This window comes from Cebidichthys violaceus, unplaced genomic scaffold (assembly GCF_023349555.1).
Source record: "Cebidichthys violaceus isolate CVI_PGR_0920_01 unplaced genomic scaffold, fCebVio1.0.p SCAF_12, whole genome shotgun sequence".
NCBI lineage: Eukaryota > Metazoa > Chordata > Actinopteri > Perciformes > Stichaeidae > Cebidichthys > Cebidichthys violaceus.
Genome location: NW_027176285.1, coordinates 8,273,905 through 8,290,086, shown reverse-complemented (window position 1 = coordinate 8,290,086; position 16,182 = coordinate 8,273,905). Strand labels below are relative to the sequence as shown.

Genomic DNA, 16,182 nt, shown 5'->3' with positions numbered 1-16,182 from the left:
TTAATGCCTAAAGGGTAAATAAATTGTCTGAGTTGCATAACTCTGAAGTTCATTATAACTATGTGGAAGTGTGATTGTGCTTAATTGGGCCTTAAAGGGAAAGTCTAGTGTGACTTGCTCATTTCCGCGCTCTTCATCTAAATAATTGTAACCACACCTGGTAATGCAACTGATGATACTGTATATTCATATAAATTTTGCAGGACGGATTGGTGGACTTCAGGGCTAAGACATATAGCATGCAATAGTGATGTAGTCATTTAATACAGTCTTTCATCCCCTTCCCTCCCCAAATTTCCTGTCACTCTATGCTGTGAATAAAGGCCAGAACACTTGAGACACCTGAATACAACTGGATGTTACAAGTCAGCTGGAAGCCACACAGCTGATGACTGCGTCATTATGATTCATACTTTAATTGACTCCAGTGCTCTGCTTGAAGAAATGCTTTGATCGAGTCATGGCTCCATAAGAAACACAACAAAAGGAAAAGGAATTTCCCACAAATATTCTTTTTTTCATGTTAGCATAGCTGTATGGCTCTAGGGACGACAATGTTGGTCGCTCCACTACTTTGGTCCAGAGTTAAATATCTGGATGGATTGTCAAGAAACTTTGTACGACATTCATAGTCCCAGAGGATGTATCCTACTGACTTTAGTGATGCCGAAGTTGTTATTTAGCGTCACTTTGTCCAATACTTTAGTTTACGACCAAGTAAACTGACTGCCTCAGCTGTGCTTTGTGTTTAGCGTTTAATATGGCAAAAATTAGTATGCTCAACTAAACAAAAAACACCTGTTGAGCATCAGCATGTTATCATCTTCTCCGTGAGCATTTTATCTGCTGACATTAGCATATAGCACAGAGCTATGCCTGTATAGTATACACTCACAGAGCTAATAGCATGGCTGTACACTCTTAGTCTTATTAACCATTAGCTTACTGTTGGTGCTTTGTAGCTTTGTGAGGACCCCACGTCTGTCAAGTAAAAACAATGAGATTAAAGCCTGAGAACATGACACTTTTATACAGTGGGTATGTTTTAATAATTCATAATTACAGTATCTACATTTCAAGTGAAAATCTAGAAATAGAAAACATCTACAATATCTACTTTATCAATTTGATAAAAACAAAACAAAATAAATGATCTATTCACACATATCCTTCATTTGTTTTTAAATAAATATATGTGTTGTGAATGTTTAACCACTTAATATTATAACCGTTTCTATCACATATGAACCAGTCATTTGTAGCAAAAAGTTGATAAAGGCAGAATCATTTTACACTTTTAGCAGCTTTACGCTGCTAATGATTTACAAAAGTGCTTCATAAATAGTTAGAAATTGTACATATTTATGACAATTGTGAACAAAAGTGAACAAAACACTGATGGCAAAGCTATCCTTTAAAATGACATCCAATGGCTTGTGCATTTCTTAATTACATGAAATGATGAAGTGACATAGAAATGCATTAGACATGAGAGTCAATATTCAGAATTAATTTCAGACTGAGGCACTTTTCTTTGGTCATAAACGAGCAAAAAGTCAATCTGTTATCAGAGTTGCGTTGTTATGCAGCACATGAACGTTAGTCTAACTTAATGAGAGACCGAATGGTGCCCAAGACCGCTGATGTTTCTGGTTCTTTATTAAGTTTTTAATCTCTCAGCTCCTACCTCTTGGGTCAAGGTTCACATGGATAGAGTCTCTCTGCACAGTCAGAGGTGTGCTTATGACCTCAGTACCCTGCGGCGTACGCCCACTTGCGAGGATCTGACTGAGCGTGGAGTCCATCTTCATAGCGAACCACCGCCTGCACCACAGCTCCTGTTGATTTGAGGAACTCTGTCTCGTGGTTCTTTAATGCCAAACCATCCAGGATGCTCTGCAAACAGGAGCATATATGAAGACTCCATGCAAACCAAGGAAAGCTGAATAGGTGCACGTACAGTCTGAGGTGTGACCGTGGCTAAGTGGAGAGCAGGGCTGCCTTTCAATCAGTGTCGGCGGTACGATCCCCGGCTACTGCTCTACTAGTCATATGTCAATGTGTCCTTGAGCAAAACACTTAACCCCAAAATTGCTCCCGTAGCTGCATCTACGGTGTGTAGATATATACTGAATTGTAAGTCGCTTTGGATAAAAGCGTCTGCTAAATGGCCGTAATGTAATGTTAATCACACAGCAGGGTTCAATAACGCTGTGTTTCCAAAGTTCATCAGGGTCTTCCTGTTAGTGTGCTAACCGTTTTGATAAAAGCGGAACAACGCTTAAGAATTCATGTTACGTCTGTGAAAACAACTTTATAAGCTAAAAATCTGAAAACACTGAACTTGTGATGCGCCGCCCGCCACACCATCAATGGGATGTTAAAATCACATTAAATTGAGCGACAACATCACCAGCAAATAACTTTACATCCCAGTGAAATAATCAAATCAAAAGCTAAGTTCTCCAGCTTCTATTCTTCTATTCATTTCTGACCACAAACTAGACTTTTACCATACCAGGGCTGAAACCTGAAGGTAAATGTAATGAACAGTGTCCTGGGTGCCGGTCACGACTGAGATACTGTATCACTGCTCAGTGGTAGCCGGGCTTCTGGTTGAGGGATTGTCTCCCTACACACCACACCATCCTGCCATTAGTCACATACATCAGTATTGTTTGCGTATTGTGACACTCACTTTGTCAAAGTCAGGCTCTGCGACAGTGGCGTTGGGACTCAGCTGGTTGTGGAGCCTTGGATCTGACACGGCTTTATTCAGGTTGTAGTCGAAGAACAGTGCATTCAGAATCACCTACAAAAAAGCAAACATGTCCGCCAATGATAACTTCACAGCCGAGGAGTAATTACCTAGTTATCATAATACACTTCATTAGTTTCAATGCTACTTTAAATGCATGTGAGATGGCTTGTGTCTTACCTGAGCGATTGAGGTGGTGATTTTTGTTCCTCCTGAGCCTCCGACCACCATCTTAACTTTGTTGTTTTTGTCAAAGAGGATGGTTGGACACATAGAAGACATTGGCCTTTTTCCTTTTAACATAATTTAAAGGTAATGTAAGTTAACAAAGTAGTCAAATGAATCAAGTGTATGACCTTTGCACAAAAAGGCATTATTCAAAAGCCAAAATAACGTAGTGTCAGAGGACAGGTCAACCATTGAAGTAGCCCACTGCTGAACAGACAATGTATACAATTTGACTGGTTTATGTGTGTGTGTGTGTGTGTGTGTGAGTGTGTGTGTGTGTGTGTGTGTGTGTGTGTGTGTGTGTGTGTGTGTGTGTGTGTGTGTGTGTGTCATCATCTCACCTGGCCTGATGAAGTTGTTGGGTGAAGGAGGCACTCCGAAGCCGTTTGTGATGAGCGGAGAGCTGAAGTCATCCATCTCATTGTTGAGAAGTATCCCTGTTGATCTTGACATGACTTTGGAGCCCAAACTGCAGGAAAACAATAATAGTTAAAACATTGGGGGAGTTACAGGCCCATGACCAATTAACTAAGTAAGTTCAAAGATATTGGTTAAAGTCAAGTAGTAGACCATACAATTGGTTGATGGTGCTGGTGACAGCCACAGCACTTCCATCTTCTGCGACTACAGAGAGGTGTGAGGTCCCGTGGTTTTCAGGCAGGTAAAACTCAGGCTCGTAATAGTTCATGTGATGTGTGGAGTCATCTGTGATCTTTTCACGGAGGTCATCGGCATAGGAACTTGAAGTCATATTCTGGATGAGCTTTGGCAGAGAAACACGGAAATAATTCATATGCTATTTTGTTCCAACAAATCCAAGACAGGCAAAGCACAGGCTTTTAAATATGTCTCAAGACACTCATGTCTGTAGGATAAAGTAGCAGCGATTCACCGATTTCTCCAAAGATGAATCGCTTTTGAAACTATTTTTGGTACACTTACCCTTCAGAGTCAGTAATTTTACTATTAGAAAAAATACATTGTTCTTCACACTGCAGTCTAAACAGCAGGTGAATATGAATTTGAGAAATTATGTTTATGTTATAAACTACAAAATTTAACAACATAATGCTGCCTAGATTACATTTATCATAAAGAAATATTGTTAAAGACAAATTTGCCATGTTGTAAAATATTGATACTGAATGTATCTGCAAAATAAGCACTTCATTTATTTTCCTATATATATATCATTATAATTCCTGCTCAGTGCAACAAAAGCATGATTATTTTATTCTATTTATGGTTGTATTTAGGCGCTCACAGCAGTGGTTAGGAAAAGACTGTGCTCTTGGTTTGAGATTGAAAAAGTCAACAGTAACTTCAAGAATGAGACATTCTTATCTTTTTTTAACATTTAACCTAAAACACAATGAACACTTTCCCCTAAATGTAACGAGTATCTCAACACCCTGAAAATCTTGTTTTGCTGACCTTGTGTGGTTTCCACTTGCTGTGATGTACAAGTGTACTCCAGGACATCATGACATCACTGGATCATTTCTGACCACAGAAAACACTTCTCAGCTTGTTGCTTTATTAATCTTTAACCAAAACGCTTTGTTTGCACGTTATAAAACATTTAATTTAACTATGTGTAGTATGTGTGTATTCGAGGATGCCTGAATTGTGGTAGTACACTGCACTACACTTAAGCAGAACCAGTGACCTTACATCTGTTATGTGGAGAAACTCCGGATCTCCAAGTAAGGTCCTCTTTGCATAAGCAAAACGAAAAGCCTCCACGATGCGATGGTAGGTCAGGACCTTTTTGTCTGTGGTTGCCATGCTATCTGAGGTGAAGTTGTACCCTGTAGAAAATGTAACAATCATCAGTAACTCGATTTAAACTACAGCTTCACTCACTGTGTTCAGTCAGATGGCTGTCCAGGTAGGAAAGAAGACAGCTGAAATGGACTTGACCCGGCCTGTTCCTGTGTTTTTATTTAGTCTAAAAGCTGCTGAGACCAGACCATGGGTATTAGCCTGAGCTGACAGCCACTGGGGGAAACGGGAGGAGAAGCTGAGGGAACTGGAGAGTTTTGGTTTGATGGGTTTCAGCTGTCAGACAGAGGCAGGAGTCACGGTAAATCAGCAGGATGAAAGTTTTGGGCAGTCACTGAAATGTGTGCATGAAGCCTCGACCACTCGACTGTGTCCAATTAGAGGTAAATTGGTGAGATTAGCGTTAGCGTGGGAGACAGGGGGCCGCAGAGTGAGTGGGTGGCCAGTCAGAGGAAAGGAAAGGTTCAGAGAGATTAATTACTTTGGAAGGAAGTTTCTCATCTAATCCTCAAAGGCAGACACTGTCACTGTACTGAAAAGCAGCACAGAGACAGCAAGAACATTTTCTGCAATGACAAGCCAACGTAGGAGAAAGTTGAATCCAGCAGATTATGATGTACACAGATATATGTATGACAAAAATAATGACAGACCAAGGTAGCAATAATTTCATTAGCAACATATTAATGAACTTTACTGGTCAGACGCTGAGCCTCTCAAATGTGAAAACACAGACTGCAATTATCTTTGGATCTTAATAACTTCAATCAAACAAAATCCCTCCGGTCGGGGTTACAGAGTCGTTCCCTCAGGTGTTTTAACTGCATCCTCTAAATTGTTTCAGTAGCTTATTGCTTTATGTACTGAGGAGGCACCATCTGTTGCAGCATCAACAGTTCAAGTCCTAATACGTAAAAAACAAAATAGGCATTTTGCCAGTGTCTTCTTCCAAGAGTAATTCATACATATGTATAAGGCTGTTTGATCTGTCACATCTATGTAAAAACATTTCATTTCAATTTGGGAAATACACTTATTCAAGTGTAAAAGTGACAATTTGCAGGCGATTTGCTGGATTTTTCTTGGCCACAAGATCCAACATGTTAATTTATGAGCTTTAGGTGCTTTAAAAAAACTTGAGACCATCTTGAGATGGGTTTACAACAGCTGCAACGGCAAACTGGGCCAGGGGCGTTAGCTGAGGGGGCCAATCATCCCTTCCACACTTCCTAACCTCCTGGCACCATTGCTGGGACTATACCCATCTTCACACTCTGCCTCCGTTTTGATCTCAACTACACACCTGTAGAGGGTTGTGACTGTATCTTGCACGGTTGTGGCATATTCACATTGACAAAATCTGTCCACAGACAGAAATATAAACACTCACACACAGACTGACAAGGTTAAAACATTAACAGCGTTGCTGTCGCAGCTGGTGAAGATAGAACCACAACCAGCCTAGCTGTTTCCCCTTTATTCTAGTCTTCATGCTAAGCTAAGTCAGCTGGCTGTTAGCAGTAGCTTACTTGGCGTACAGACATTTGAAGTTAATTGTATCAATCTTTTCATCGAACATTTTCGTCGAAAATTATTCCTCCCTTATTTCAATGAGATATTTTTAAACCACAGCATTACAGTTAAACTTAGTTAAATTTTTTAGCAAAAGTTTATGACGCCCTTACAGCATATGTAGTAAATCACCAAAAAGCAGGGTTAGGGTTAGCACATTGAAACAGGCTTTGCAGTTTGTTGTCATTCCTCTTGTTCATACTGGTCATTAAAATATCCTTTTCTAGTTCATTTTAAATGTAAGGGATGGAGGACAATATCCAGAGTCCTAGTTTTGTCCAAAAATGTATTCCGAAGTCTATTTGAAGCTTGCTAATGCACTTTCAATGGCCAGTATTAACAGGAGGAACAATAAATTGTAAAAACCTGTTTCAATGTTCATTGGCCTACCTGACTACTATGAGTTGGTAAATTGTGAACCCTTTCCTTATCTGGAAACTATAAATGTACATATCAAATTTTGTGGCATCCCTTGAATTAAATGTTGAGGTGTTTCAGTCTGTTGTTATAGTTAATGGAAGGGAAAGGAAGGATTATGGTTATGGTTAAAAGACACTAACATTGACTGTTGGATGGGTGATTCGGCAAAACGTTACACATGCTCTGCCTTTGGTTCTTAAGAAGAAGTCTTGTGTCATTTGGATCTGGGTTTTTGTAGGTCCTAAAAGATATCAGTTGCAGTCATACATGTCATATAATGTATGACTTATTATAGTAGTGCATGTTACTACTTTGTAAAACAGTTCTACATTACAACTGTGGGTCTGGGCTTTACAAAGGAGATCAAGATTCTGTTAGGTAACTATGTCAACAAAGCATTTAGAGTAGATTTACTATGCAGTAGATCAACACGCTGCTCACAGTGGAGTCTCAGAGAGTGACTGGCAAAGTGAAGGCAGCTCACATGAAAGCACTCCCACTCGGGACGTTTTTGGACAAAGTATCAAGGCTTACCATTCAAGATGTTTAATATCAGCGAGAGCACAGGGCCGCTAGCGGGGGCATTGGGAACAGCCATGGTGTACTCCCCCACATTCACCCTTAAAGGCTTCTCATCCAAGACAGGCACATAATCCGTCAGATCCTCCATTGTGATGATACCGCCTAAATACGGATTGACACACACTGTGAATACACACTTGGACAGAACTGGAAAAAATAAATCCTCCTCAAAATTAGCTATGCACGGAGAGGCGCATGTTTTATTATACGCCTGAAGTGTTTTTTTAGCAAATCACTTTTAATGCTAACAGAAGTGGCAATGATGATAATGATAATGTCCTTGTGTGTGAGATGAATTCAATGGTACAGAAAGATGATCTAATCTGCAGAAATAGTTGGATTGTAAAATAAAGTAAAATGATGACTCAATTTGATAGAAAGACACAACTTTTATTACTATAAATGTGGAAACTTCAATTTGCTACTATTTATAACAGACTTTTTCATCCAACAAAGAAAATAAGCTTTTCAAGAAACTATATGACTTTAGTCAATGAATACAATCAAAATAAAACGTACCTGCTGCCTGAATATCTGTCACAAGGTTCTGAGCCAGTTGTCCCTGGTAGAAAGCATTAGGACCCTCTTCTGCTATTTTCTTATAAGTTTCTGCAAGCTTGGTAAATATGATGGTGTCATTTTCTTTTAGGACGTCGCCATTTTTCCCACAAAACACTTCACTGAAATAGAGGAAATAATCTTAAGGTGGAAATGAAACATTCCTAAAATCTGAAATAATGACACACTGATCTTAAATTGCTTCGGGTCGATGCCTCTCACCACAGGGCTTCGTCTTTGATGATGGTTTTCTTGTGTGTGGACAAAGCTGAGGCAAGTGCCCTGCCCAAAGGAAAACCTTTTTCTGCAAGATCAATGCTTGGCTGGAACAAGTCTTTCCAAGGCAGTTTGCCATGTCGTCCGTGTGCCATCTCATAACCTCGAATCTCCCCCGGTACAGCAATAGACAACCCTCCTACCAACCACAGAAGCAAAGGAAACAAAGACTTAGATTATTGCCTCAAAACAAACACACACACATACTACTTCTAAGACCCAAACTTTTTTTATTTTTTATTCCTGAGTTTAAGAGTCTGTCAAAGCTCTCAAAGAATATACACTCTCTTTTATCTGTCACTATCACAAGGTCATCCTCTTTCATAATAGTGTTAACTGCAGCTTCCGTCAGCTCATTTCCATGTCTGATAGCACTGGTTAAACATTACCTTTCTGGGATAGATTTGTGCTGTTCCCAAACATGTTTTCTGTTGCATTGCGTGGTGCCGTCTCCCTGGCATCAATGGTCTCAACCACCCCTGTGTACAGGTCACAGACCAGGAAATGCGTTTAGGATCGAGATAACCGGGAAGTCGTGTGAATTTGTTGCGACACTAAAGTAAACAGAGGACTTTATGGTGGCAACGTATGGGAAAGTACCAGTGTTGGCGTTGTAGATGGTGAAGAAAAGTCCTCCTCCGATGCCCATACTGTGAGCATTCATAAGTCCAACACACAGTAATGCAGCTATAGAGGCATCTACTGCAGACCCCCCTTTCATCAGTATGTCTCTACGATAAAATGTATTAAAACACACAGGGAGAGAAGGGGTGTACGGTTAGTTTTGTTATGTTCATGCTTCTATCTTTATGGATGTATGAGTCTGAGCAACGTGTCTGTCCTGATGGATGTTTCAGTCTGGAAGCTCTCACCTGCCGACCTCTGAACACGGCCCGGCATCTGCCGCCACAGCTGCCTTCAAGTACACCCGCTCACTCGGTTGCTTCCTTCTCCCGACACCAAAGAAGACACCCACGAATGTGGCGACTGATGCCAACAGCAGCATCGTCAGTGCCGCAATTATCGTCTTCTTTACCATATTTATAGCACAGGAACAATAAACGCTTTATTTAATGCCTGTCAAGAGAAAAAACATTTCCATTTGTGTACATTTTAGATGTATGGATTAGCAGCTGCAAAGAGCTGCACTTTGCAAAATCAGAAACAAGCAAACAGAAATTACATATCAGATAGATGTGTATAGATACTGCAATATCAGAAGTATCAATAAATATCCAGACATTTGGAGCAATACCACTCACAAGAAAATGTAAACCCACGCATTATCAATAACATAAAAATGTAAAACATGTCAATAACTCTTTAGAGGAGGTAACTTGATACAACAACAATACACACAACCTACAGCATATTTCTTATGGGAATAAAACATACAGTAGCTGGTTAACAAATGTTGCCGTCTTGATAGTCACAAAAAACGAGGACAAATATAAGTGTTTTCATTACTGTCTGGCATGAACACTTTTTAAAATTCAGATTCTTAGCAGGACTGAAGTTTAAGATTAGCTCATTAACCGGGAGATGCATCTGTGTTCTGTTGCAGCATGTGCCAACTGGTGAATCAAAATGTAAGTAACCAAGTAACAGACTAAGTGAGGCAGAAGTTAGTGTTGGACAAATTAGCTCACACGCTGTCACGGGTTGCTGCTCGCCTTTACGACTGCGAAAGAGAATGACAAGTGAAATGATGGTGGTGCTGGACCTATTGAGCCTTAATGCCACCTCTTTTTGAAAATGTACCTCATTTATTTTAGTTTTCAGAAGGACTCACTTTAGTCAAAAAGCATTAAAAAGGTACCCCACTAATTAAGCATTGAACTCTCACAACACTGCCGGCCTCACGATTAAGAGTTTAACAAAAAAAGGATAAAAGCTGATGCAGCAGAACCTATCTTTGTATTCCATGCATTCTTCCTTGTCAAAATATGGCGCCTACACTACCCACAATGCAACTTGACAGCTGACAGTTTAACATAGATTCGGTGTGTTATAGTAGTATTCCCCAAGAAAATGTAAACGGGCATTGATGCGTAAATGGGTGTTCAATTTAAACAAATCTTAAAATCTATGTAGCTCTGTTAAAATAGAATGCACAAACATAATAATTAACAGTGTATCATAATGTCAGGTCTAAGTAATGCACTGTTATGTCACTACAAACAATGTTAAGACAACTCAAACCCGATCAAGAGCACATTCACTTAAAACACTTCAGCCAAAGCATTTAGTGGCCAACAGCAACGTATCTGTGTGTGATGTGTGCATGATGACCAGGACTATTTTAGTGAAGCTGATGAATTATTAGTAAATGCTGCACAGGGCTGGCATGTCAAAATATATTTAGAGGCCCTGGCAGCAATACAGTCCCAACCCCATTTAACATTGTTTAAGTCAAATGAGTCCACTCCACCCCCACTGACGTCCTTACAGCCCACTGCTTATCAAGCAAAAGAGGAAACTTTACTGTGAGAATTTGCATTGTTCAGTATTTGCTCACACAAAAGGCGTTACGCTTCTTCCTATCAAACATTCCACTGCGTTTTCTTTCTAAATGTCATTGACAGAATGTTCAAATAAAGTTTGATTGATTTGAATAGTGGATTAGATGAAGCAGAATTTCCGCAGTTACGTACTGCTGTCAAACACCTATGTTGAAATGTACACATAATGTAACCTACATAAATAACAGAGGGATTTGGTGCTGCCAGCCAATAAACCTCCTAATTGTAATGTTGAAGTCCAAATCAAACAGTTTTGTATATCTGAGACGATCTGACTGTGAGGCTTTGTGTCCATCTGGATGTACTGTCAGCAGCCAATAAAGACAGTAATTTAGCTTAATCATTCGCTCCAAACCCTAAGAAATGAAACCAGATTACACAACAGGAATTGGTTCGGTCGCACAGCACAATCATTTTTGTTGAAACGTGTACACAAATCATTTATAAAAAATTGTTGCAAAAGTTGCTTCAGCAATTAAACGCATAAAAGAAACTTTGTGAGGTCAAACAACTACATGTGGAGAAATTTAAATCCTAGCCCAGACATGTAAAACAATTCTCTATCTTACCTGGTTTTTCTCTCGGGCCCTCAGCAACAGGCTGCTCACTGTGAGTGTTTGCCACAGTCTGCAGCAGTTAATGGGTAATAGACTTACTGTGCTTCTCAATGTGTAACTATCAAAGTCATTAAACTTTAACCCACCCCACCATAAAACACCTATCTTGTGTTACCAAGAGGAGTAGGGGACGGACATAGAAGTAACAACTTGAGACGACACTCAAGTTATCGTTCAACTAATTAGTCATCTGCACTCAATCTTCACATAACTTTGTAAAATACCACGGAGCAATTGCATGACCCTGAAACTGAGAGGAAACAACGATTTGCTGGAAGAATAGTTATTTATCTGCGGCAAAGATTAACAGTGGGTTTGCTGGTGGTTCATCTCAAATAGATGACATATGACTCTAGGTAGTCAACACTTTCACAAAATGACAGCAGGGATTCGTGTCACCGCTCTGACGCAACGGCTCACAAAACCTTTGATATTTAAGTTTTAAATGAAGTGCCTCCTCACCGGGAAAATGAAGGCTTTCAGGGCTGCGAGGGAGAAGATCACATCTGCCATGAGGGGAAGAAAAGAACACTAAGAACAAACTGCAGGGGAACAGTGTGAAGGGGTGCAGAGCTGGAGGAGAAGGGTCAGTTAAATAAGCAGCCAGGCCAATAGGTGGAGGCCAACAGGGACAGGACAGAGGACTCAACTTTGACACAGGGACCCCAGGAACAGCTAACCCAGGTTATCCCAGAATATCTACCCCCACCGATAAAAGCCCCCTTCGAATTGACCCTCCAAGGGTGTGATGGAACTCCTAGACTGCACCATAAAATGGATCACAGAGAAAATTGGCGGAAAATCAAATTAGTTTAAGCTTCAGGTGGCCTGAAAGCACTCAAGGAGGTGCATATACTGTATGCAATTTGAGAAAAAGCCCTGACAGCCGGCCTTGAAGTTCAATCAAATAGCTATGATTAAGTTATAAGTTACTCCGGTTAATATATTTTTTGTTAAAGAAGGAAGCAATGGCGCTGCAAGAACAATTTCTACTTAAGCAAAAATCTTTCCACACCGATCATCAAATGTGTGTTATTGAGCAGTTTTATCTTTCAATATAACAGCAACATCCAAGGAGTCTCCATGAATGCAGTCTATTTTTCACTCATTTGGTCCATGAGTTGGACTTTTAGTTACAGCTGTGATAACAGCAACACTTATTGTTTGTGTTTTCACAGCTGTAGCCCATCAACTGTACTAAATATCCAAAGTTGGTTACATAGCTCCATTTCAAACAGAAACTTATAGACAGGCATGCTATGTAGGAAAACATCGCACTTATCTGGGCACTTACAAGCTGACAAAACACGGTTAACCATCCTGGAATACTGTTTTATTTAAATGACGAGTCGATGGCTCATTTTTTTTAGGACGACCATTGATTTCACAACACTGAGACTTTTGACAATGAGCAGGCCAACGCAGCTTTACACTTAGCCTTTATTGACAAAGGTTTTGATATAATACTATAGCTATAAACAGGTTTTAATAGAGAATATAGTATCTATAATGGGTATGCGGATTGTAGGGCTATTTAGAAAATTAAAGCCAAGTTTAGTTCCGTGAGGTGGACCATATCTGCTAAGCAGCTGCACTGCTCCATTTTCCTGATTTCCTCCTTTTATTCAGTGAACGCAAAACACATTCAATGTTTTTTTTTTATTCTTTTGTTTGCATTTTGCTACCACTGACAAAGCAGCTTTCATGATATGCGCTGCCAAGTTTGCCCCTTTCTTCTTCTTCTTCAATTTTTTCAGGGAAATATAAAGAATACATGTCAGAGCCTGATCATATAAGACACATCTGTGCTGTGCTACAAAAATCAACAGGCTGTAAATCAATTCTTATGCTGGATGCATGTAAGCCGAGCCACAAAAACACCTCCACGGAGATATACGAGTCCCACTTTTGGCTTGACACCGTCTGCTGGAGGACACCACCACCATGAAGAGTAAGAGACAACGTCAGTTATTCTCACAGGATTCACCTTGAATATAAAATGATTGTAGGCACATAAACCACAGAGTGACACTGGTGTACCTCATGTAGCGAGAAGCAAAATGAGCAGCTTCTGAGATAATACTAAATATCGTGAAACATTCCTTTCCAACATACTGTACATCTGCTCCGGAGTGTCCTTCTGGCTGTCAACTCTGTCACCTCCTGCACCAAAACATCCCGGAGTTTGCCGTCTGGAGACACGAGATAAAAGGTCAAGTTTATAGTAAACAGTGACAGCTCACAGATAGTTGCTTTAAACTTCTCAAATATCCTGTAGTGTGACGTTTTACGAGACAGACTTTCAGCAGGACGGCATCATTTGTAAGCATCTTCCAAAAACTTTTAAGAAATAATACAGTTTTCTGATCTGACAAGGCTGTGGTGGGAAAAGATCATGGTTTGTGTTCAAATGACTACTTTAAAGTGGAGGAATGTGATGGCCTCACCTGTTGCCACACAGCTGATTTGTCTTTTATAGTTTACACTTAATAGTTAATTTTCTCTTCATTGAGTTTGCTGCCCTTTTGACCTTATGTACATAAATCAGATAAATAGATAAATGATGACATTGCTTTTGTTTTAGACATCATGCTTCATTTAGCATTGTTTCTTTTTGTAGGGGCACATTTAGTTAACTCCTGTAAGGTCACACGGTTTAATTTGTCTTCTGTTAACTTTCGCGTAAAGTTGTTGTAATTCCCATTTCTTTGAGTTACCAGTGTCGAGGATGGTTGCTGGTGCTAAAGGAACAATCTTGTCAAGCCTGAGCGAAAGATGCACCCCTTGAAGCAGAGCTCTTAAATGAAGCTTAAGCGCAAGTTCAGTCAGGAAGACAAAACATTCGTAATCTCTGTCTCTCCTCTCCTTGTAATTACTCTATCAGCTGATTGGGGGCGTGCACTGTTAAGTAACCAACCAGATTCTGATCACGGTTCTTTAAGCCAATCACATCGTTGCTGTCAAACTTTAAAAAGTCTTCTCCTCTGCTACTGTCAGTTGTCATTTCAGCGTTAAGCAGACGCGACCCTCCTCCACCCCAGTCACCTCCAGTCAGCATCACAGTCATGCTCCTGATTCATCATCAGGTTGCAGCAACGCCTTTCACCACCACCACCACCTGCCTGTTGGACCTCAGTATCCCTACCCTCGGTGATATTACTTCAGGATCGAGTCCAATCGCTAAAGACTTTGCACTTTTCATATTTGTTGCTTGTATAATAAATCTTTGTTAAATTATAAAACAAGTCTCTCCTGATTGAAATACAGGAAGTGTCCAATCAGAATGTACCAAGTGCCGGCCACATACCGGGGGGGATTGGATTTCCAGTTTAGAGATTTTGTTTATTTCTTTAGAGCATATTAATTTGTTGGTTTTGGTTTATTGCTTAAATATTTATACTAAAATGTTCCTGTTTGTTTTTTGTTTAGTTTAGTTTTTGTCTTTGTGTTACCCCTTTGTTTAAGAAAAATGGTCTGCTCAGCCATGTTCCCCTTTGTGTACAGTAAATAGTTTAGGTAAATAAAACCCTCTTTTTGAAAATCGACCTGTGGCTTTTCATGCCTGCCAGCTCTCACTGGGAATGATCATACTCTTGACTCCATACATCCAAAAAAGAAACATAGTAAATTGGTACAAACCTTGTTTTGTGGAGAATGCTGTTTTTTCCTGAGACTCTGGTAAAAAGAGAATCTGCTACCAGCTCAAATCCAGTGTCAACAAAAAAACTAAGAACCTGGACAATCCAGGAGATCATCGACCCTGAGAATAAGGTGTCCAGTGAAATCCTGAAATCCAGACAGAGCCTGTGAGAGCCATTAGACTTTAGTAGCAGCATGATTGGGATGCATCACTACTGTTTCCATGGCTTTGCCTTTAGGCTGGGAGGTGGTACGACTTATTGCATTCAACCCCACGAGGGGTAGTCTGGTGGTGTAAGAGCTTATGCTGTTGTATCAGACAGGGCTGACAGTGAAAGCTCGGGCCCTAACTCATCTCTCGTACTCACTGACCAGAGAGACACAGACTCACCCCATGCTTTTATTTGGGTAACAAGATGCATCTGTGTCGATCACACTGAATAGCGATGCAAGTCTCACTCTGTAAATTGTCTCACTTAGCCCCCCCTGATGTCAACAATCCTGTGCCCGGAGCAACCATCACAGAGCATTTATTTTATATTTCTGTTGGTTTCATGAATGAACTAAAAAAAAGACAGTTAAGGTTCGGTTATCCAAGTCATGGTGAGATGTAGTCTTAAAGAGTGACTGGATGAAAAGCAGTGTTTCACCTTGTTGAGAGTTTTAAAGTCTGTTGCACCTCTAACCACACCCAACAGTGATGTCACAGCGTACTGATGCATCATGTAGTACACTCGTACATCACTGCAGCGAAGTGAAATATATGATTTCCAGCCAATGTTAAGTTGCTCTTAAAGTCAAACTTAAATTGAATAGCTTTTATTGTCTGCTACATTGTTCTCATCTGCTCTACTAAAAACCTAATGTTTCATATATTTTGGTTTCATGGTGATTGAAAACTAACCACTGACTTTTAGCACCCTTCTTTTTAGCAATACAAAACCATTTATGATATCTGTTTGAAAAAACACTTTGACTCTTGCTCTTAAAGATACATCACCACAAATGAATTGATCTTAAATGATTAAAGCCTCTCTGCAACTACAACTTACAGTTCATGTTGCTCAGTAACAACATCTGTCTGGGCTTGATCAATACTGTTCCTTATTTAATGAATACCCAAAAGTTTAGCTCAGTCTGCTGATGGATAGCGACTATGTATGCAAGGGGAGTTTTAGTGTTATTATTCAGCATCTATCTATCTATCTATCACATTTGCATATGA

The 16,182-nt window shown here is 40.0% G+C and overlaps 1 protein-coding gene across 1 annotated transcript; it reads right to left on the bottom strand.

Moving 5' to 3' along the window:
* Positions 1-1,003: 1,003 nt before the first annotated feature.
* On the bottom strand, positions 1,004-11,357 carry ggt1b (gamma-glutamyltransferase 1b). Its single transcript, XM_068706146.1, has 13 exons — positions 11,271-11,357; positions 9,052-9,256; positions 8,780-8,910; positions 8,569-8,658; positions 8,126-8,318; positions 7,865-8,025; positions 7,298-7,447; positions 4,661-4,797; positions 3,562-3,749; positions 3,328-3,455; positions 2,939-3,051; positions 2,699-2,812; positions 1,004-1,896 (listed from the first exon to the last, which is right to left on the bottom strand). Exons 2-13 carry the CDS (start codon positions 9,216-9,218, stop codon positions 1,750-1,752), a joined length of 1,719 nt encoding a protein of 572 aa, XP_068562247.1. The 5' UTR covers positions 9,219-9,256; positions 11,271-11,357; the 3' UTR covers positions 1,004-1,749.
* Positions 11,358-16,182: the final 4,825 nt, after the last annotated feature.

Coding starts and splice junctions, on each gene's coding strand:
- ggt1b (XM_068706146.1), bottom strand. CDS start 9,218: ATGGTAAAGAAGACGATAATTGCGGCACTGACGATGCTGCTGTTGGCA. Junction 8,026..8,125: donor ATCAAAGACGAAGCCCTGTG/GTGAGAGGCATC, acceptor CCTCTATTTCAG/TGAAGTGTTTTGTGGGAAAA. Junction 3,456..3,561: donor ACCAGCACCATCAACCAATT/GTATGGTCTACT, acceptor GTTTTCCTGCAG/TTTGGGCTCCAAAGTCATGT.